The sequence below is a fragment of the Bombina bombina genome, chromosome 3 (assembly GCF_027579735.1).
Source record: "Bombina bombina isolate aBomBom1 chromosome 3, aBomBom1.pri, whole genome shotgun sequence".
Classification (NCBI taxonomy): Eukaryota; Metazoa; Chordata; class Amphibia; order Anura; family Bombinatoridae; genus Bombina; species Bombina bombina.
The window spans coordinates 789,783,028-789,806,676 of record NC_069501.1 but is presented as its reverse complement, the minus strand read 5'-3'; the positions used below and the strand labels follow the sequence as shown (position 1 = coordinate 789,806,676).

The following is a 23,649-nucleotide window of genomic DNA, read 5'->3' as shown; positions in this document are numbered from 1 at the left end:
GAGTATATAATATCTATTATAATGGGCTAGATATAAAGTATATATAGGGGATTAATACCGCAGAAATATTCACCAAAATGGGTGAATGGAGACTAATCTTAGTCAAGTGTGGGGGGGGGGGGCTTGAGAAGATAATGTGAGCTGCTGTCTTAACTATAGGACAGGTTAAGGGTTCTAATATATTTAGCCCTAAGGCACTAAAGACCGCGCTAGGATCATTAAATGTATGTCGATAGTAGAGACCCCCTGGGGATGGTCGGATGCCGGAAGGGGAGGAGCTAGCAGCATGCTGAACGCTAGCACCAAGCTCTAGTTTGAAGGGCAAGATACATCTCCCGTCTGCGTTTATCCTTGGCCAGTGAGGTATTACCCTGACCTGGATGCTTTTCACAGCAGAGACCGGTATCCCCTATGCAGATTGACTCTGGAGCTGAGTCGTTACGCTAAGGCGTTCTGAAACAAATCTACTCCATTCTGAATACCAGACAAATCCTATCCAACCACAGTCTGAAGTGGAGCTGAGACAGGGCTGCGGTAGCTCAGGGTGGCGATCACGGAGGTGTCCGGGATTGGCGCTCTTTCAACTTACCGCGGCTGGAGAAGCTCCCGCTCAGAAGACCTACAGTCTGTCCCCAGTGTTCCACGACACAGGAAGTGTGCACTCCAGACCCGGAACCGCCAAACAACGACGGATCTGTTTGTTTGAGTGAGCGAGGCTCGGAGCTGTGCTGGACTTGGGGGTAGGAGTAACGTTGTTCCTGGCTGGTAAGGCTGTTTATTCCTCCATAATTTGGGATTGATTATTGATACCCCACTGCACAAAGGAATCTATGACAATTTTTGTCTATTAATTGGCGGCATCTAAGGAAAGGGTAAGGTCCGAAGCCTACCTTAGACTTGTATATTATATGTGGGTTTGACATTGCCCTTATCCAAGTATAACTCTGACACCCTTTTAAAAGAAGCTGGGGAGAAACTAAGAGACATTTGCACTTGTATTCTGATCAACTTGAGAGACATTATGGGCAACCCAGGACTTTTTTCTTGAACAAAAACTAAACTAACTACCTAAAAGTTTGACTAAATTACTGACAAGCATATGGATGCAGTTTTTGCCATTTAGCCCTTACCAGGTCACTGGCATATAAATCTGGGTAAAAAGGGCTATAGAATCTTAACACTGTCCGCTTGGTCTCCCAATTCAGTTAAACCTTACAAAGGGAATTAAACCTAAGTTTTGCCCCTAGAGGGGCCATTAAAGTTTACTGTTACTCATACTGGGTCAGAAAAAACCTCTGTTACCTAAACGTGTGGGAGTCCCCTCTTTTCTGTTTAGTCTGCTTAGATATATTTTTTCTTCTCTTTTTATCTCAGATAATAAATTTAAAGTTTGAGTAGAAGAGGAAAGATTGAACAAGGGTTAAGATCATAGAAGGTTAAAGCAAGAGGTTTTAGTTTAAAACTCTAACTTTATTTTCTAGGTGGAAGCAGATAAAGCCATCGGTATTTAGCGGGCTGTGTTCTCTTTTTTTCCTATTCAAAAGTTAACAACCTGAGATCACTGTATCATTGTTTAGGTGGCGTGTGTATGTAAAAATATTTTATTTTTTATTTTTTTTTATTCACTATGTTTGTGGTAGTTTGAATTCAGGCTCAATATATTGCAAACAGTGTTTTGTTTTTCACTATATATTTTGTTTTGTCCTAGGTGGACTATTTGATACATCTTAATCTTGTTACACGTATTAAGCTCTAATCCAGCAATATAGAAAGCTGGTCCTCTCACCTTATTTTTCTTGTTTTCCTTCTTTTTTTTGTGCTGTGTCTATCCACACAACTTTATCCTGAGGCATTATTTATGGCCTCGCAATAATCACTTTTTAATTGGGCTGATCTAAAACATAGAATAGCAGTGAACGGACATTTTTTTTCTTTTCTTGCATAACATTCACTTAGGGGTTCGCACTTCTCACTTTCTCACTCTTTCATTAACTACATGGAAAGATATATCTCACATTCTAGACTTTTATCACCCAACATGCCACCTAAAACAAAGGACAAAAAGCTCAAACCTAATGAGAATAGCCAAGAAATACAAATTCACAATGAATCTGGTGCGAGCATTTCAGATAACACTACTTTAATACAACAGATCTCAGAGCTTATTATGCCACAATTTGAAGCTCTAAAACAAGAAATGGCATCAGTTACTAATGAAATAAAACAATTCTCGTCTCGTATGGATGAGATAGAATCTCGAGTTTCAGAGGTTGAAGATAGAGCAGTAATACAAGAGCAGAAGAGTAATACATATGAAGATAAACTTTCTCAGCTCCAAACCAAAATAGAAGAGCTGGAGGATAGATCCAGACGCAACAACCTAAGGTTGTTGGGTTGCCAGAAACTCCTGAGTTTCAGGATTTGATAAGTTTTGCAGCTATCCAGCTTCCGAAATTAGTAGGGAGCAACATTGAAAACATAAGAATACCAATAGAGAGAGCGCATAGACTAGGAACACCTAGAAGAAATCCAGATGGACACACAAGACCTAGAGTAGTAATCATTAAATTTCTTAATTTCCAAGACAAATTTCACATCCTCAGACTCTATCGTAAAAATAACAACATTACCATAGGATCAAATAGAATTCTTCTTTTCCAAGATTTCTCAATGGAGACCCAAAACAAGCGAAGGGAAATGGCCCCATTTTGCTCTCAATTAATAAAAGCCAATTTTAAGGCTAGACTTGTATACCCGGCAAAGGTAATTTTGGATAAAGATGGCGAATCTCATAGCTTTACTAAGCTTGAGGAGATAAAGACATATTGCCACAGTTTAGGCCTTTAACAACATACACAATAGTTGGCAAAATAGCCTCAAAAATAATCTCAAAAATTTTTTTTTTTTAAAATAGCAGAAATTATTTTGTCTTTGGTACTGGGAACTAAGATAGATAACAAAGTCCCATTTTACTTCCTGAAAAGGATTAAAGAATCACACGATCTGTGGAAAGGGAAAGGTAGAGGAGTGGGAATATGCGGCGAAGGGTCGAGAGGCCCGCTTTTTAGTAGCCTTTTTTTTTTTTTTTTTCCCTTCCCTCTCTCATGACGGTCGGATTACCTCATGTTTTAATTCTTCCTTGTTTAAATGGTTAAGTTAAAATTTCTTTCCTGGAATACTGGTGGGATATCATGCCCAAGTAAAAGGAAGCAGATAATTAGACATCTTGGTCTTCAAAAACCAGATGTAGCACTTATACAGGAGACCCATCTTAAACCTAAAGAAGCCGCTAAACTCAAAAGTAAGTGGGTGGGGGAGGTAGTGTTTACCCCATATGATAAAGCTAAGAGAGGACTGGCTATCTTGATTAGCAAGCAGCTGAGCTACAATATAATTACAGTTGATAACGACCTCAATGGGAGATATCAAATTCTTGAGATTGAAATCAATGGTTTTAACTTTGTACTTTGTAATATTTATGGACCAAACCGGACAGATAAAAAATTTTGGGAAGATATTAGTTTGAAACTATTTCTAGTGGTAGCTGGCGATTTCAATATGGCCTATTCATATGTTCTAGACAGGTCAAGATCCAGGTACGCACCTAGGAAAGCTAGGGAAACAGATATTCTCCAAAAATTTTGCAAGAAATTAGCACTACAAGATGTATGGCGGGCACATAATCCGGACCGTCGGGAATACACATGCGTTTCCCGCGTGTATTCTTCCTTTTCTAGAATTGATTACTTCTTAATAGCTAAACATATGTTGAAGATGAAGGTATGCGCAGGTATTTGTGACATTGTGATCTCGGATCACGCAGTGATTACATTGGAGATAGGTTTGAGCGATAGAACCCCTACAGGGAATCATAGACTACATTTCCCCCAACATCTTTTTAACAATCTTCACTTCAAAAAATGGATCCAAAATAGATGGTTTCAATTTAAAGCAGATAATAAGGAACATTTAAACAAACCAGATATTTTCTGGGAAACGGCCAAAGCAGTTTTTAGAGGGGAAATTAAAGCCTATATGGCAAAAATGCGGGTTATTTGGGGGAAAAGAGAGGAGCAGCTCTCTAATACCCTAGCTAATAATTACAAGAGATATCTCAGTAACCCTTCGGTCGAACGATGGCAAATCTACAAGGACAGTAAGTCAGTATACGACACATTCTTAAAACAACACTCGGTTTCAGAAGAAACCAAACTGAAGGCCCTTTATTCAGGAGCACAAGGGGTCTCAGCTAAATATTTAGCTAGAATTGTTAAGATTAGGAAGCAGAAAAATTATATTCCAGCAGTCAAATTTCGAGATACTAGAGTAACAGATCCCCTAGAAATAAGAGAGGCCTTTTTTCAGACATATCAAGAATTATATGCAGCTAAGCAGATTAATCTCTCCTCGAAGCAACAGTTTTGGCAAGGGGTGACTTTACCCCAAATTCAGACAGAGGATCTACGTAGGCTTAACGAACCGATTTCAGTGGAAGAAGTTGTCAATGCGATAAAAAGATTAAAACTGGGGAAAGCACCTGGACCAGACTCCTTGCCCGCAGAGTTTTATAAGCTCCTGCTTGAACAGATTCCAACAGTTCTAGTTAATTTATTTAATGAATACTTTATTGGGAGTAAGTCCCAATCCCCCATATTCGCAGCATCTAACGTAGTTTTGATACCTAAGAAAGGCAAAGACTTGGAACTCCCTCTATCATATAGGCCTATTTCACTATTGAATCAGGACTATAAAATTCTTACATATATTCTGGCTAGTAGACTGAAAGTCCCTCTAGGATATATGGTGCATCCTGACCAAACCGGGTTCATGATGGCTAGAAATCCGGTTAAAAATTTAAGGAAAGTTCAGTTGGTCCTCGATTATTATTGGAACAATTTTGAAAGACAGAGACACTCTTCCAAGCCAGATCTTGCACTTCTCACAATCGACGCTGAGAAAGCGTTTGATTCCATTATTTGGGACCATCTTCTCACGGCATTGAGTAAATTTGGTATATCAGGCGCTTTCCATCAGTTCATCAGACAGCTATACGATAAGCCATCTTCCTCAATTATAGTTAATGGAGAAGCTACCGAAAAGATAACGTTAGGTCGTGGTACCCGGCAAGGGTGTCCCTTGTCGCCCTTTCTTTTTAATTTATCTCTTGAACCACTAGCAATTTACCTAAGGCAAGAATTGCAGGGCATTCAATTAGGAAGGCATAAGTTAGTTCTATCTCTTTTTGCTGATGACCTTCTATTATTTCTAAGTAATACGGCAACGTCTATCCCGCGATTACTAAATATTTGCAACCTGTTTAGTTCATTTTCAGGGTACAAAATAAACTATGCAAAATCAGAAATTCTATGGATACGTAAATCTACAAGTCCAAACAACTTTCCTTTTATAGAATACACTCAGATCTCCTATTTAGGAATTAAACTTACTAGTGATCCTAATCTTTGGTATGGGCTCAATTTCAAACAATGCATCAAGGCCCTAGCTACCAAATTACAGAGCTGGAGTAACCTCCCACTCTCACTTACAGCACGAATTATGCTTATTAAGGTAGTACTATTTCCCAAACTCCTATATTTCTTGCAAAATCTCCCACTGCTTTTATACAAGAAAGACTTGATCTTTCTCAACCAGTCTTTCAATCAATTTATTTGGCAATGTAAGAAACCTCGGATGTCCTTACTTAAGTTAACCCTACCAAAAGTTTTTGGAGGAATGGCCTGCCCCAATCTGAAGTTTTATAACTATGCAGCAGTAGCTAAGTTCGCTCTAGACTGGATCACTGAAAAGAATCTCGTCTCATTTTATGAGATGGAATCCTGTCTAATAAAACCCTTCACACTAAAGGCTATTATACATCATACAGCTAGCAAACTACCTGACAAAATTAAACAGTTAATTACCTTTAAATTCATTATACAAGCTTGGCAGAATATTTGTAAGGAGTTGGCAACAGAATATCGGAAATCAGAAGTTCTACCAATTTTAGGTAATCCAAGTTTTCCAGCGGCCTTGATCCCTTCGACATTTAGAGCATGGGCGGAAAGAGGAGTGATTTATGTATCACAGCTATGTGAAAATGATAATTTCAGGCTCCGTTCGTTTGAAAGTATCTCTCAACAGTTTGGACTCCCAAGGTCAAGCTTTTACGCATATTTGCAACTCAGGCATTGGCTTGAGGAATTGAGACAAGAAACAGGTCCTGAGATAAACAACAGCGAGGTTAAGCAAGCCATAACACATTATCGTGAGGGGGTGAACACTATCTCCCAATTCTATGATATGATTATGAAGTCTTTGGGTATTAAGAATATCGAGGCTCTGACGAATAAGTGGCTCGAAGCAAATCTGAGGGTAGAGAGTGAGACCTTAAAGCAAAGTATTAAACTTGTTACTGGAGCCACATGTATGACTGCATGGAAAGAATCGCATTTGAAAATATTAAATAGGGTTTATCTTACGCCAGCTAGGCTGGCCAAATGGAGTCAGGCTAAAAGTAAGTGCCCTAAGTGTTCCAAGGAAAAGGCAGATTTAACACATTGTTTCTGGGATTGCCCGAAAATAACCCAATTTTGGCAGAAGATTAATTTTTGGGCTAACAAGACAATGGGGGTTAAGTTCAAGCTGACTCTAAATCAGATATTCTTCCTATGTAACTATACTGTGGCTGTTCCCAACAACAGATTTATTAATTTGCTTATATTGACAGGTCGGAATTTAATATTGAAAAATTGGAGAAACCATAATCCCCCCAAATTTACAGACTTCCTGAAAGAAACACAACATCAAATGGTGATGGAACAATGTAACTTAAGAGCTACCAATCCGAAACAGATTATCAGATTCTATAACAAATGGAAGAACTATATTCTTGCTCTCCCCGTTGAGATGCAGAGACAGGCGGTCCTCCAACATCAATCATCTAGTTGGGTACAACAGCAGATAGACCGTGGAATATTTCCTAGATTGTGGTTTAGGAACGAATAGGGGGAGTTGCCTTTTCCAACTCCTTCTATTCGTCTTTTCTCTTTTTTTTTTTTTTTTTTTTTTTTTCTTCCCTCCGGCCCCCCCTCGCTTCCCACAAGTCGCCACCCAGATATCAGATCGGATTTTTATTCCAAGTTTTCTATCCCCTAAGTTAGCGAACTCACCATAAAATCTTTGGAGAAGAAAGAGACAAGGGGGTATAGTAAGATAAGCAGAATCAAGGAAGATGAACAGAAAGGGAAAAGGAAAATTCCATGTATGCCAGAGTACCAATGGAGATTAGGTTTCTTATCCCTTTTATCTTTACCTACTCTCTGGTGGCGGTTTCCTGTTCATCCTTTTTCCTTTTCTTCTTGTTTCTCTTTTTCTTTTTTTTTAAACACATATTCACCTTTTTTTGGTAACATATGTTATGTATACTTGAGTTTGTATAGAAGACTTTAAGTAATCAATTAATATAACAAATTGCTAAGTAATCGCTGGTACTCTGCATTCTTGGTAGCTGTATGTTCTTCGATGAAAGGGGAACAAAAAGGAAGGGAAAAGATGATAGAGAAAAAAGGGACAATACCCTACGAATATTAGACATATTGTTTAGCTAAAGTTATGTGTACATATTTAGTTTTTGACCAAAAAAAACATGGAAACCATATCTGTTCATTCTTTATTGTTATTAGTTTTGTTTATTGTAAAAGGAGAAATTTTTTCTCTTCTGGAAATGGATGGTCCAGACTGTAAGGGACTTTACAATCTTACTGGAGGGTGAAGCCCTAAAACCAGTATTCTCTTGAATTTTCATATGGACTCAGACTTATATGCTGTAAATGGACTATATATCTCCTATGTGAACAATAACCATGTTTTCAGATATGTTACTGTTTATTCCATTTCTGATTTATGTATGTTATAAACTGAAATTAAAAAAAAAAAAAAAAAAATGTATGTCGATAAAGAAGTGAGCTAAGCTTACGTTATAGATATGAGCTTATAGGGAACTGATGGTGAACTAAAGAAGTAAACAAATTTCCCCTCATAACTGATATGTACTAGTGGCATTATGCAAGAGATTTATCCACGCCGTCCCGGCCGCAGATAGCATGGAATTCTCCTGAACCCCCAATGGTCAACTTATACTAAGTGTATTGCAATTAGTAGGGGATAATACAGTCTTTAAGATATACATTTTGTCATGAGTTCTCCTGTGTGTGGTGTTAGGCCTATGTAATCAGTATGTATCTCCTAAAATGCTTTTTCATTTTTTTATTAACCATAGTTTACACACAGACATTCAATAACCACTATTTTTGTGAAATGTTTACTTTATTTTAAATGTCAGGTTTTGTTAGTTCAAATAACCCCAAATATTTTCTATTTTTTCTATTATTTTTTAAGAATAAAAGTAACTTAATATTAATATATTCAATTGTATTTATTATAATATGTACAATCAAATATTCGAAAAAAATAACTAAAAAGCAAATCAACATTACATGTAAATCATTAAGATCCAGATTACAAGTGGAGCAGTATTTTACACTCTCGCTCGAATGTTAACTCTGCTAGAAGTAAGGTTTTGCGCATGCCGGGGACCAATCGTATTACAAGTTGAAAGTAAACCGTTTTCGCTTGCATGCTTACCCAGCGCGCAAAAAAAGCCAAACTTAGAATATTGTGCGTGTGATAATGTTTTCCACATAGAAGTCAATGGAGAAAAAAAAGGGGGGAAAAAACACTACTTGTGCACAATCCTGATTTCATATTCACAGTTGCGCTAACCCAACACAAAAATATGAATATTTCACATTCCAATGTTCCTTATATAGAATATGTTCTATTTATTCATAAATACATAGTTCTACATATTTCTGATGGTATTTTTTACAAATATATATTTATACATGATTATATATTGGTATAGATATATACAGATATACAGAGGAATATCTATTTATAAATCCATAGAACATATTGTTCTATGTGCAGAACATTAGAATGTGAAATATTGACAGTAAATACAGTTTAGCACTTTATTAAATATAAATACTGCAGAAATATTTTTCATGTTTTCATCTAATTGACTGCAAAGAGCTCCTATGCACTTAAATATATGCATACAAATTTTTTTATGTGCTTATATGTTTATATTTGTCTGTAAAAACATATATACACATAAATAAATACATATGCACACACACACACACACACACACATATATATATATATATACACATATATACACACACACACACATATATATATACATACACATAAACACACACACATATATATACATATATATATATATATATATATATATATATACACAAACACACACATATATATATATATATATATATATATACACACATATATACACACACACATATATATATATACATACACATAAACACACACATATATATATATATATATACACACACATATATATATATATATATATATATACACACACACATATATATATATATATATATATATATATATATATATATATATATATATATATATATATATATATATACACAAACACACACACATACATATATATATATATATATATATATATATATATATATATATATATATATATATATATATATATATATACACACACACACACACAAGTCCAGTATAATTGGAATACGTTATATATATATGTTGATCTGTCCGTGTTCCCTTTGCTATAACGGTAAAATGACAACTTCAATTAGAGAAAGACTTGCAAACCATAAGTCGGCTATCCGCCTGACTATTGACAAAGGAGATTCGGACTAACCTGTAGCAAGGCACTTTGTTCAGGCTGGACACTCGATCTCCTCACTAAGAACTATGCTAATTGATCATCTCCCACCCCTGAAACGAGGGGGAGATAGAGGAAAATCGCTTCTCAAGTTGGAAGCATGTTGGATTTTTGCTCTGGACACTGTGTCCCCAAGGGCATTGAATAGCAGTGTTGATTATGCTTGCTGCTATCGATAGTTGAGTGCTTTCTGAGGAAGGATACTACAATCAAGACTACATTTCTGGACATTATGTCCCCAAGGTGACTGAATAGTAGTGCTGTTCATGTGTGCTGCAATTGTTAAACTAGTGCCAGACAATAAAAGAATTATGGGGATGAAGACTACAATAAAGATTTGATTTGTTTATTACTATTATGGACTCTTATGGGTATCTAAGTCCTCAGAACTCTTATGTTGATATGGGCATATGTTTCTACCTATTTCTTGGGTCATGAAATTACGGGATATGCTGCAAATACAGATGGTTATGGCTCCATCAGGTCTTGACACAGCAATGTGTAAATCTCCTTAAGTGTTTTATTATGATGCTATATATATTGCACAATATTTATTTAGTGTAATAACAAGAGAGCCTGTTATATGTGCTTATGCTTTGCATCACTATCTAGCTAGAACGCTTGAATGCCATAACCCAAATGTAGCTTTTTTGTATATAAGTACACAATATGTCGGTTTATATGTTGATCCAGAACTCTCATTTCATTATTAATACTGTTTGTTTATGTAATCCTGTATATAATAATGTGGGCTGATCCGATAAGAGTAAGTACAGATATGGTAATTATTCTAGGGTAAATCACTATTGCGCTCAAGCGATCACATTTACTTTCAACTTGTAATACGAGTGGTAAACCCGATGCGCACAAACCCCCGTGATAAACACGTTTTGCTTGCGCATAACTTTTAGTGCTCCACTCATAATCTGGCCCTCAATGTGTTATCTTGAGAACTGCTCAGAGGAGAGATCTCCATTTTTTAATTAATATCCATGATGCTTAAAATACTGTGCCCTAGCAATAACATCATTGGCATAGTCTTGTCCTGTAGTGTGTTTGTCTATATTTTCATCCACCACTTTGTTAGGACCAGCGTTATAAGCTGCAAGAGCACCTGTAATAAAAAATAAAGAGATCAAATAGCATATAGCTTTAATATGGTAAGCAGGACTTTTTCCGAGTTGCTACATTTTTAATAAAATAGTTACAAAAAAAATAAATGTTAAGTTGTATAAATATAAAATTGTACAGTATCCTGATATTCTGTAATTAAGTTGTATAATAGGCAATATGATACAATATAATATAATGTAATAGGTATCATAAACAGACTATTTATACGTCCACTCAAAATGATTTAGGTTCAATTGTATTGCTTATTAATGGGAAATGTAATAATTTATTATTTATCTACTACACAAAGAAAAGAGCTTCGCTATTGGTAAATAAAAGAATATCACAGTTATTTTACTTTAAACGGACATTTTACCCATATGGTAAATCACTTGAGAGATGTATCTTATCTGTAAAAAACTTACTAGAAAACAAATCACATTAACATTTCTATGTTAAAATTAATTGACCTCAAAATGTTCTCAGGTCACCAGGGTAAGGGCTCTTAAATTCCAAAGTGAGTACAGCACAGAGGATAGGGTGCACGTAAGGCCAAGGGCACTGCCACAGCCCTCCAACAATAGAAACAGCAAACAAGGTCTCCAGCACTCCAGTTTAAAAAGCAATTTTATTTAATCACAGCAACGTTTCGGGGTCACAGCCCCTTATTCATGCTTGATAAACATTGACAACACATAGTGGCTTTTAAATACCCTCTGCAAGGCGCCAAAATGCACCTTTGGTGGAGTTTTAGCTCCCTCTTGTGGTTACAAAAAATATTGCACAAAGCCTATATACAATAATGTTATTCTCAATATAAAAAACCCTTCACCATTCTAAAAACAATTCATATATAAAAGTAGATGATTCAGCAGCTAAGAATAATAATTTATTGCTTTATAAATATTAGTAAAATTACACAGTTAATCATGATGTTATATTTATTAAAATCCTCTAATATTTCAGAAAAAGCAGGACAAGTCATAGTCCTTATTTAACCCTCTGGGTTGTAATGTGGCCAACTGGTGTATCCACCACATTTCCCTCTGTTTAAGTAGGCACTCCCTGTCTAACCCACTTCTATTGGGTTCAACATGGTCAATGATTTGCCATCTCATTTGGCTGATGTTATGGCCCTTATCCAAAAAATGACATGAGACTGGTGCCTCTTTATTTTTACATCTAATGTTAGATCTATGTTGGCTCATCCGGTCACGGGCTTTGCGTGTAGTTTCACCTATATATACTAAAGAACAGGGGCATTTAATTAAATAAACTACATGAGTTGCCTCACATGTAAAGAAGCCTTTAATTGTGTATTTCCTACCACTGTGTGGGTGATGGAAATTTTCGCCTCTAATGATAGAGTGACAACTCATGCAGTTGCAACAAGGAAAAGTTCCTACCTTCCTTTTACCTATAAATGTTTGTCGAGTCCTCTTTAGAGAGCCTACATCCGTTCTCACTAATTGATCTCTAAGGCTTTTAACCCTTTTGTAGGCCATTAAAGGAGGTTCTCTAAACTGTACCACCCCCTTGTTGCATTCTTCCAAAATATGCCAATGTTGGAGAATCAATTTTGCAATTTTGTTACTTAATGGGTTGTGTTGGCTTACAAAAACCATTCTATTCCTGCTTTTGTCAGCACTTTTGACAACATTGTTATTTAGGTTCTTTATAGTGTCCTATAATAATTTGCTAGGGTACCCCCTATGCAGGAACTTTTCTTGCATCTCTTTGAACCTAGAAACCTTCTTATCATTAGTGCTGACAATTCTGTTTACTCTGAGGAGTTGACTCCTGGGTAGAGACTCCACTAGTGTCCTTGGGTGGAAGCTATCATATTGTAAGAGGTTGTTTTTGTCTGTTTCCTTACAATGTAGGTCAAACTCTAGGAGCCTACCTGCCTTAATGACCTTGGTGTCTAGAAAAGATATTGATTCTTCACTGAAGTTAACCGTAAATTCTAGGCCCCTCATCTCTGCATTAAGTTCACCAACAAACTGAACAAGGGACTCAACGTTGCCCCACCATACGCCAAAGATTTCATCTATATAACGGAGCCAAACATTATTGTATATAGGCTTTGTGCAATATTTTTTGTAACCAAAAGAGGGAGCTAAAACTCCACCAAAGGTGCATTTTGGCGCCTTGCAGAGGGTATTTAAAAGCCACTATGTGTTATCAATGTTTATCAAGCATGAATAAGGGGCTGTGACCCCGAAACGTTGCTGTCATTAAATAAAATTGCCTTTTAAACTGGAGTGCTGGAGACCTTGTTTGCTGTTTCTATTGTTGGAGGGCTGTGGCAGTGCCCTTGGCCTTACGTGCACCCTATTCTCTGTGCTGTACTCACTTTGGACTTTATGTGCTTTCTACTGCCGAGTTTACTTGCACATTGAGGAGTTGATACAAAAATGTCTACAGGCAATGACGATACACAGGGAATTGATGGGAGCATCATGTTCACCTATAATGATGGGGATGCAGCTAGAATCACAGCACTTATGAAGGGACTTTTTAAGATCTACACCTGGAGAGACTGCATACAAGGAATATGAAATGCTAAGACTCAAACAGATGAAGTGGGAGCTGCACGCTACCACGTTAGCTGAATACTACAGGGTGAGGAGGATCCCTAGGGGCCTACGCATGAATACCAACCCAACCCTGCTGAGTAACAATAAACAATAAAAAATATTCTGATAAGTTTGAGGCGATCTTAAATAAATGCTCCTACGACCTCATAGTGTGGACAGTGGAGTCCCTGCAAGAAGAAATGGGGCTACAGGAGAGTACTATAAATAAACACAAAGAAGAGCTACTTAACTCTATGACGCCGGAGGAGTTTGAGGAGATGGAGAATAAGATCGCCGCCAAAATATCAGAGGAACAGAAAGCCATTAAAGAAACCAAGCAGTCTAAGTTCCAAAGGGACGAAGAGGACTACCGCTTAGGCAGAGTATACCGCTGGCGGAGTAACCAAGGCAACCGGGGGACATCAGGACCCAGAGGAAGACGCAGGCATGGTCAACGTAAGCCACGTCAAGGAGGAGCACAGGGAACGTCTAGCGCACAAGACACGTCATCTCAGGAGTCGTCCCCTTTGGATACATCGAGCAGCGAGGAGAGCACCGGAACCGCAGGTCGGGCAGGAAACACCATGGCCACGGCAGGAGAGATACGGAGGTTGGATCGAAAAAAGCCAACCAAGAGACACTGACACAGAACCTCGTGAGTAGTGATACTACTGGGGTACGAAATGACATTGTTATCAATACCTCTACACATATACTATCTGAAAGTGAATATAATGTGTTAAATAAGGGTTTGTCTTTTTGCCCATACCGGGATAACGATTTTTTTGAAATGGATAAGGATCTGCAAAAGTTGTTTCGTAATATCATATTAAAGGTTTGGTTTCAGCACGAAAACCGCTTGAATAGTATTAATGTTAACAACAGCAATAATGAATGGTCATTGAATAATTTGGGTCTTAGCAAAAAAAGCAAGTTTAACCCTAATATTAACCAACATGGGGTCAATACCTTTATTAATTTAGTACAGAATGGGGTTACTCATTTAAAGGAACAGTACAAACAGAAAGACCACTCAAAAATATGGCATAAAGGTAATAAAATTAACTCGTATAACTTTTCCAAGGGTGAAAAAACTACTTTAGAAGGTCTTAGAAAGAATAGAGACATCATATTAAAGGGGGCCGATAAAGGAGGTGCCACTGTCATAATGAACAGGTCCTACTATATAAGTGAAGCATTGTCACAATTAGGAGATAGGGATACCTATAGGACACTTAAACAGAATCCATTGAGTGTCATACAGAAAGAGATTTCAAGTATTTTACAAAGGGCCTTGAATCATGGTATTATTGATAGGAAACTTATGGATTATTTAAATGTAAACACACCACGTAATCCAATGTTCTATACAGTTCCCAAAGTTCACTAAGATAGCCATAGACCACCAGGGAGGCCCATAGTCTCTAGTGTGGAGTCTGTGTACACTAATATTTTGAAATTTGTAGATAGACTACTCCAACCTGAGGTATTGAAAATGGCTAGTTATATTAAAGATACTAGCCATTTTCTTGAAAAGACTAAAGCCCTTGAGTTCCCATGTGACAAGTACCTCCTGTTCACCATGGATGTGAAATGCCTGTACACATCAATTAAGCATGAAACAGGCATAGCAGCAGTGAAAAAAATGCTAGTGGTGAACAGGGGGTACAGTCCAGGACAAGTGGACTTTGTAGAGGAACTCTTGAGAATTATCCTCTACTGGAACTACTTTTTATTTCAAGATCAATTGTACGTGCAGACAAGAGGCACAGCTATGGGCTCTAACGTTGCCCCATCATACGCCAATCTCTTCATGAAAGAGATTGAGGAGAATTGTGTCTACCAGAACACACTATTCAGACAGTATGGAGCGGTTTGGCTCCGTTATATAGATGATATCTTTGGCATATGGTGGGGCAATGTTGAGTCCCTTCTTCAGTTTGTTGGTGAACTTAATGCAGAGATGAGGGGCCTAGAATTTACGGTTAACTTCAGTGAAGAATCAATATCTTTTCTAGACACCAAGGTCATAAAGGCAGGTAGGCTCCTAGAGTTTGACCTACATTGTAAGGAAACAGACAAAAACAACCTCTTACAATAAGATAGCTTCCATCCAAGGACACTAGTGGAGTCTCTACCCAGGAGTCAACTCCTCAGAGTAAACAGAATTGTCAGCACTAATGATAAGAAGGTTTCTAGGTTCAAAGAGATGCAAGAAAAGTTCCTGCATAGGGGGTACCCTAGCAAATTATTATAGGACACTATAAAGAACCTAAATAACAATGTTGTCAAAAGTGCTGACAAAAGCAGGAATAGAATGGTTTTTGTAAGCCAACACAACCCATTAAGTAACAAAATTGCAAAATTGATTCGCCAACATTGGCATATTTTGGAAGAATGCAACAAGGGGGTGGTACAGTTTAGAGAACCTCCTTTAATGGCCTACAAAAGGGTTAAAAGCCTTAGAGATCAATTAGTGAGAACGGATGTAGGCTCTCTAAAGAGGACTCAACAAACATTTATAGGTAAAAGGAAGGTAGGAACTTTTCCTTGTTGCAACTGCATGAGTTGTCACTATCATTAGAGGCGAAAAGTTCCATCACCCACACAGTGGTAGGAAATAAGCAATTAAAGGCTTCTTTACATGTGAGACAACTCATGTAGTTTATTTAATTAAATGCCCCTTGTCTTTAGTATATATAGGTGAAACTACACGCAAAGCCCGTGACCGGATGAGCCAACATAGACCTAACATTAGATGTAAAAATAAAGAGGCACCAGTCTCATGTCATTTTTTGAATAAGGGCCATAACATCAGCCAAATGAGATGGCAAATCATTGACCATGTTGAACCCAATAGAAGTGGGTTAGACAGGGAGTGCCTACTTAAACAGAGGGAAATGTGGTGGATACACCAGTTGGCCACATTACAACCCAGAGGGTTAAATAAGGACTATGACTTGTCCTGCTTTTCTGAAATATTAGAGGATTTTAATAAATATAACATCATGATTAACTGTGTCATTTTACTAAATATTCATAAAGCAATAAATTATTATTCTTAGCTGCTGAATCATCTACTTTATATATGAATTGTTTTTAGAATGGTGAAGGGTTTTTTATATTGAGAATAACATTATTGTATATAGGCTTTGTGCAATATTTTTTGTAACCACAAGAGGGAGCTAAAACTCCACCAAAGGTGCATTTTGGTGCCTTGCAGAAGGTATTTAAAAGCCACTATGTGTTGTCAATGTTTATCAGGGTAAGGGCCCTGTGAGAAGTTATTCATTAGCTAATCTTTTGAAAAGGGAAAGAAAAAAACAGCCAGTCAGCATTATCAGTGCTGGGTTCACACTCTGCTTTGCTGTGATCATGTATGATTTCATCATCATTTAGCAAAATGTAATAGTAAACTGCCTTAATCCCTCAAAATATACCTCTCTGATAATCTTTTATTAAACATTGTAAAACTCAAACAGACCTTTGAGACGTTGCTGGGAGTTCCAGTGTGGGAATTTTTTATCAATGCTTTCCATCATGTAAATCAATATCCCTGTGGCCTGATTAAGATGTTCTTCACTGTCCCATGATCCACAAAGCTGGTGATATCTTTTGTCAACCTAGAAACAGTGACAAAAAAATGTCAAACTATATTCTATTGGAATAAAGATGCACATATGCTTAGGCTCACATTGTTTAGTGAAGACTAGCATTTTACCATACCAATTAAGCATAAGTTTGCCATTGATTATATACTCCCTAGTATACCATATTCGACTGACTCCAGTCTCCAACATTTTAATTCAGTTTCATTTGATCTATGAAGTGCCTGGCTACAGATAGTCATTTTGTTATTTCCTTACTTTTTAAGGGTATTTCTTATTGTACATAAAAGTTATGTGTTGGAAGGGGACCTAGTTAAACCCAAAAAGTATTTCCACATGAACAAGAGTTACTTTCCAGATTGGGATATTTGTTTCTAAAGCTACTTATAGACTATTTTTTTAAGCTCTAAAATGGACATATATTCATAAACTTTTTTGATAATCTAGCTGTCCTATTTTTCTGCAACATTTTTATGAATATTTATTATGAATGTTTGGATACCTTAATGACAGCTTTATCTAAACAGAATTCTAGTCCCCTATGGCTGAAGATTTGGGCATTAGATAGAGGCTCTAAACAATTGTTAGAAACATTCAGTTTAGATACAATTTTTTGTAATGCGGTTAATGTGAAAATTACAGAATGGTAATGGTGGAGAGAAAGGTCAAGCCTCTGGTTGGTTCCTTTCAACTTTCATTTTGGTAAGTCTTCCTATAAGTCTAGATCTTCCAAGAAATCATATGATCGAGTCCAAAATGGACCTTATGCTCAATCTATTTACATGCAGTTTCCACATTTAGAAAACTGGAGACCTCTTAAAAATATATTCCCTCTCTCCTGTCCCTCAAGATAGAGGGAAAGAAAGGACCTTTTAGGCTGATCAAGATCTTTTCAATTTTCTGTAAGGCCATCATGTTCCCTACCCATAATAGAGGAAATGTCTATTTCTTCCAGTTCTAAACTTGAAATGAATACATTAATGAACATTTCTCTTCAAAATGGAAATTCTTTTCTTTACTTCCACTGAAACTTTAATATCTGATTGTTCATCAGGGTAATCTAGTTGAGGACTCCCCCCACCTTCCTTCCTGGTACATAAGTGGTAATGCTTTAGGTGTCGATTTATTAAATGGCGGGGGGACATGATTCGCATATGCTGTCGGCATTTAACATTACACAAGCATTTCTTGTGACATGCTTCTGCAATGCCGCCCCCTGCACATTCGCGGCCAATCGGCCACTAGCAGGGGTGTCAATTACCCGATCTGATCTGAACAGTAGGTAGCAGACTAGTTAAGTTAAGCAGTCTTAAGACCGCTGCTTCTTAAATCCTGTTTCCAGTGAGCCAAAAGGAATAAGCAGAATCCGCTCCTTGATAAATGTACCCCTTAGTCTCCCTGTTGTGTTGTCATAACCGAGGGGAAATAATTTTGCATAGTAATTTTCTCTAACTTTTTGCAGATGTTAAACAGGTTTGCTAGTCTTAAACCTATATGCTTAATGAATTATGAATAATAAATTAGATGAATTATGAATAATGAATTATAACATAGAATTATTAAAATGCCATTATAGTTGAATACATTATAATTATTTGTAAACTTAAGCAAGAGTTACACGTAGTTAGTTGAAATCAGTTTAGAAAAATAATTTGGTGCTTGAATATCAAAATGATTGCACACTGAACTGAACCTACCTCAAAGAGAGAATGTTATAGGTGTAATTAGCATTTGTAGAATGTCATCATAAAATAGAGAATCCTACACTAAGGAGCAGGACTGAACAGACAGACTTGAAAACTTTATACACACTACACAAAAGATGCAGATGGTGGAGATCACCCCTTCTTGGCTGCGTGTAACTTAAAGGGACAGTATACACCAATTTTCATATAACTGCATGTAACAGACACTATTATAATGAAGAATATGCACAGATACTGATCTAAAAATCCAAAACCTTTTAAAAACGCACTTAGAAGCTCACAGTTTAGCACTGTTGATGAGGTTAGGCTGGGACAACCCCAGTGAAAGGGGCTAGGAAAGCAAAAAGAGCAGACCCCCCTCCCTTTTTTCCTGCATATGAAAAGACAGATTACCCAAACAATAGCAGCAAGAACCTGTAGACCTGGGTCTACATAGATACTTTGGGGCTTGGTTAGCAGTCTGAAAATCAGCACAATTTTATTAAAAAATAAGCCAAACAATACATTTTTTAAAAAACACTGTAAAATGGATCATCTACAAAACATTTATGCAACGAAAAATCTAGTGTACAATGTCCCTTTAAGCTGACTACAAAACCTTCAGCATCACACACAGACTAAGTATATATCTTCCTATTTTTATATATTTGAAGTGAAGCACTGAGCCTTACCTAAAACAAGCAAATCTGTGTTAACTATCTCCTTCCTAGATAGTAATACTGTGTTAAACTTACAATTACGGTTTTAGAGGCCGCTTTTATTTCATTACAGGAAATAAGTAACTTTTAAAGATATTCTTAAACCAACATATAGAAATTAAAAGGAATAGGTGTTTATCCCGTGGATAATTAAAACATATGAACAGAGTTAATCCTTATATACCTTAACTGATATAGCAAAAATATAAGAGGAGAATACATGTACCTTTAAAATAAGTTATCTAGACCAAAATATTTAAGCTAAAACAAATTATTTGTACATCCATAAAATTCGTTATTTTGTATAATTCAATTACTTAGGTACACAATGTTGCTACATATGGTTTGCTATCCAATTTTAAAAGAGTTAAACATTGTGGCTAACTAATTGACTCAGATAATATAATGCTTAAAAATGAGCGCATAGATTGAAAAAAGTGCATAAAAAATAAGTTGGAGAAAAAAAGTGAAAAACAACGTGTAAAAAGTGTAAATATATATATAAAAAATAGTGAAAAGTTTGTATGTTAACAAATAATACGTTCAATCCTTATTGTAATTCTTTTTAGAATCAATGTGCTTCAGTTAAGTTTTCTTCAAATCCGTGACTTTGAGTGTGTTTGTATTTAACGGTCCATTAATAATTGGATCTCTTTGCGTTTGTCTCTTAAATATACCACTTGTTTAAAACAAGCGCCTTGAAGACTTGATATCTGTGCATTTGTCTTTATTTATAACTTAGATTCATTCGTCTAGATTACGAGTCTTGCGTTAGCCTTAGAAAGCAGCATTGAGAGGTCCCAACGCTGCTTTTTAACGCCCGCTGGTATTACGAGTCTGGCAGGTACAGGTGTACCGCTCACTTTTTTTCTGTGACTCGAGCATACCGCAAATCCCCTTACGTCAATTGTGTATCCTATCTTTTTAATGGGATTTTCCTAACGCCGGTATTACGAGTCTTGGAAAAAGTGAGCGGTACACCCTCTCCTGTCAAGACTCCTACCGCATTTAAAAGTCAGTAGTTAAGAGTTTTATGGGCTAACGCCGTAGCATAAAACTCTTAACTAAAGTGCTATAAAGTACACTAACACCCATAAACTACCTATTAACCCCTAAACCGAGCCCCCCACATCGCAAACACTAAAATAAATTTTTTAACCCCTAATCTGCCGACCAGACATCGCCGCCACTTCAATAAACATATTAACCCCTAAACCGCCGCACTCCCGCCTCGCAAACATTAGTTAAATTTTATTAACCCCTAATCTGCCGCCCCCAACGTCTCCGACACTATTTTAAATGTATTAACCCCCTAAACCTAAGTCTAACCCTAACCCCCCTAACTTAAATAAAATGTAAAAAAATCTAAATAAAATTACTACAATTAAATAAATTATTCCTATTTAAAACTAAATACTTACCTATAAAATAAACCCTAAGATAGATACAATATAACTAATAATTACATTGTAGCTATCTCAGGGTTTATTTTAATTTTACAGGCAACTTTGTATTTATTTTAACTAGGTATAATAGTCATTAAATAGTTATTAACTATTTAATAACTACCTAGCTAAAAAAAGTACAAATTTACCTGTAAAATAAACCCTAACCTAAGTTACAATTACACCTAACACTACACTATAATTAAATTAATTACCTAAACTAACTACAATTAATTACAATTAAATTAAATAAACTAAAGTACGAAAAAAAACACTAAATTACAGAAAATAAAATAATTACAAGAATTTTAAACTAATTACACCTAATCTAATCCCCCTAATAAAATAAAAAAGCCCCCCAAAATAATAGAAATTCCTACACTATACTAAATTACAAATAGCCCTTAAAAGGGCCATTTGCGGGGCTAGATCACCCTACCTTGAGACGTCTTCACCCAACCAGGCAGAAGTGGTCCTCCAGACGGCCAGAAGTCTTTATCCGATCCGGGCAGAAGAGGTCCTCCAGACAGCCAGAAGTCTTCATCCAGGCGGCATCTTCTATCTTCATCCAACCGGAGCGGAGCGGGTCCATCTTCAAGACATCCAACGCGGAGCATCCTCTTCCATCCGATGACTAACACTAAATGACGGTACCTTTAAGTGACATCATCCAAGATGGCGTCCCTTCAATTCCGATTGGCTGCTAGAATTCTATCAGCCAATCGAAATTAAGGTAGAAAAAATCCTATTGGCTGATTCAATCAGCCAATAGGATTGAGCTTGCATTCTATTGGCTGTTCCAATCAGCCAATAGAATGCGAGCTCAATCCTATTGGCTGATTGGATCAGCCAATGGGATTGAAGGGATGCCATATTGGATGACGTCACTTAAAGGTACCGTCATTTAGTGTTAGTCGTCGGATGGAAGAGGATGCTCCGCGTCGGATGTCTTGAAGATGGACCCGCTCCGCTCCGGATGGATGAAGATAGAAGATGCCTCCTGGATGAAGACTTCTGGCCATCTGGAGGACCTCTTCTGCCTGGATCGGATGAAGACTTCTGGCCGTCTGGAGGACCACTTCGCCCGGCTTCGTTGAGGACTTCTGCCCGGTTGGGTGAAGACGTCTCAAGGTAGGGTGATCTTCAAGGGGTTAGTGTTAGGTTTTATTAAGGGGGGATTGGGTGGGTTTTAGAGTAGGGTTGGGTGTGTGGGTGGTGGGTTGTAATGTTGGGGGGGTATTGTATTTTTTTTTTACAGGTAAAAGAGCTGATTACTTTGGGGCAATGCCCCGCAAAAGGCCCTTTTAAGGGCTATTTGTAATTTAGTATAGTGTAGGAATTTTTATTATTTTGGGGAGCTTTTTTATTTTATTAGGGGGATTAGATTAGGTGTAATTAGTTTAAAATTCTTGTAATTATTTTATTATTTTCTGTAATTTAGTGTTTGGTTTTTTTCTTACTTTAGTTTATTTAATTTAATTGTTATTAATTGTAGTTAGTTTAGGTAATTAATTTAATTATAGTGTAGTGTTAGGTGTAATTGTAACTTAGGTTAGGGTTTATTTTACAGGTAAATTTGTACTTATTTTAGCTAGGTAGTTATTAAATAGTTAATAACTATTTAATAACTTTTCTACCTAGTTAAAATAAATACAAAGTTGCCTGTAAAATAAAAACCCTGAGATAGCTACAATGTAACTATTAGTTATATTGTATCTATCTTAGGGTTTATTTTATAGGTATTTAGTTTTAAATAGGAATAATTTATTTAATTGTAGTAATTTTATTTAGATTTTTTTACATTATATTTAAGTTGGGGGGGTTAGGGTTAGACTTAGATTTAGGGGTTAATACATTTATTATAGTGGCGGCGATGTTGGGGGCAGCAGATTAGGGGTTAATAAGTGTAGGTAGGTGGCGGCGACATTGGGGGCGGCAGATTAGGGGTTAATAAATATAATGTAGGGTTCTGCGATGTTGGGGGCAGCAGATTAGGGGTTCATAAGTATAATGTAGGTGGCGACGATGTCGGGGTCTGCAGATTAGGGGTTAATAAGTGTAATATTAGGGGTGTTTAGACTCGTTCATGTTAGGGTGTTAGGTGTAGACATAAAATGTATTTCCCCATAGGAATCAATGGGGCTGCGTTAGGAGCTGAACGCTGCTTTTTTGCAGGTGTTAGGTTTTTTTCAGCCGGATCTGCCCTATTGATTCCTATGTGGAAACCGTGCATGAGCACGTGACGTTCAGCCAGCTCACCGCTACCGTAAGCAAGGCTGGTATTGAGGTGAGATGTGGAGCTAAATTTTGCTCTCTGCTAACTTTTTTGCGGCTAACGCCGGGTTTAAAAAAAACTGTAATACCAGCGTTGTCTGTAGGTGAGCGGTGAGCATCAACTGCGCATTAGCATCGCAAGCCTTACCAACAAAAACTCGTAATCTAGCCAATTATTTCCCAAAGGGTTTCATTTGGAAATGAAACTTGCCCCATTTTTTGTCTAAAAAATAGCAAATAAGGTTAAAATAAAACTTAAGTTTATTAAGGAAAATATATTTATATTTTATGTATTCACATTTTATGTCCAACAGGTTTAAAATTAAATATCATATTTAATCTGAATTTGTTTGTATAAATTGTGCGCAAATTGACTCAGTATTAGTGGCAACGAATAAAC

At 36.7% G+C, this 23,649-nt stretch overlaps 1 protein-coding gene across 1 annotated transcript in view; it reads right to left on the bottom strand.

Moving 5' to 3' along the window:
- Window positions 1-9,627: 9,627 nt before the first annotated feature.
- Window positions 9,628-23,649, bottom strand: part of LOC128654040 (lysozyme g) — a 111,142-nt gene continuing 97,120 nt past the window's right edge. The window contains exons 3-4 of the mRNA XM_053707690.1: window positions 17,003-17,141; window positions 9,628-10,940 (exon numbers count right to left, since the gene is read on the bottom strand). Of these exons, the coding sequence (XP_053563665.1) occupies window positions 10,810-10,940; window positions 17,003-17,141 (270 nt within the window). The 3' untranslated portion in view covers window positions 9,628-10,809. The remainder of the gene's footprint in view (window positions 10,941-17,002; window positions 17,142-23,649) is intronic.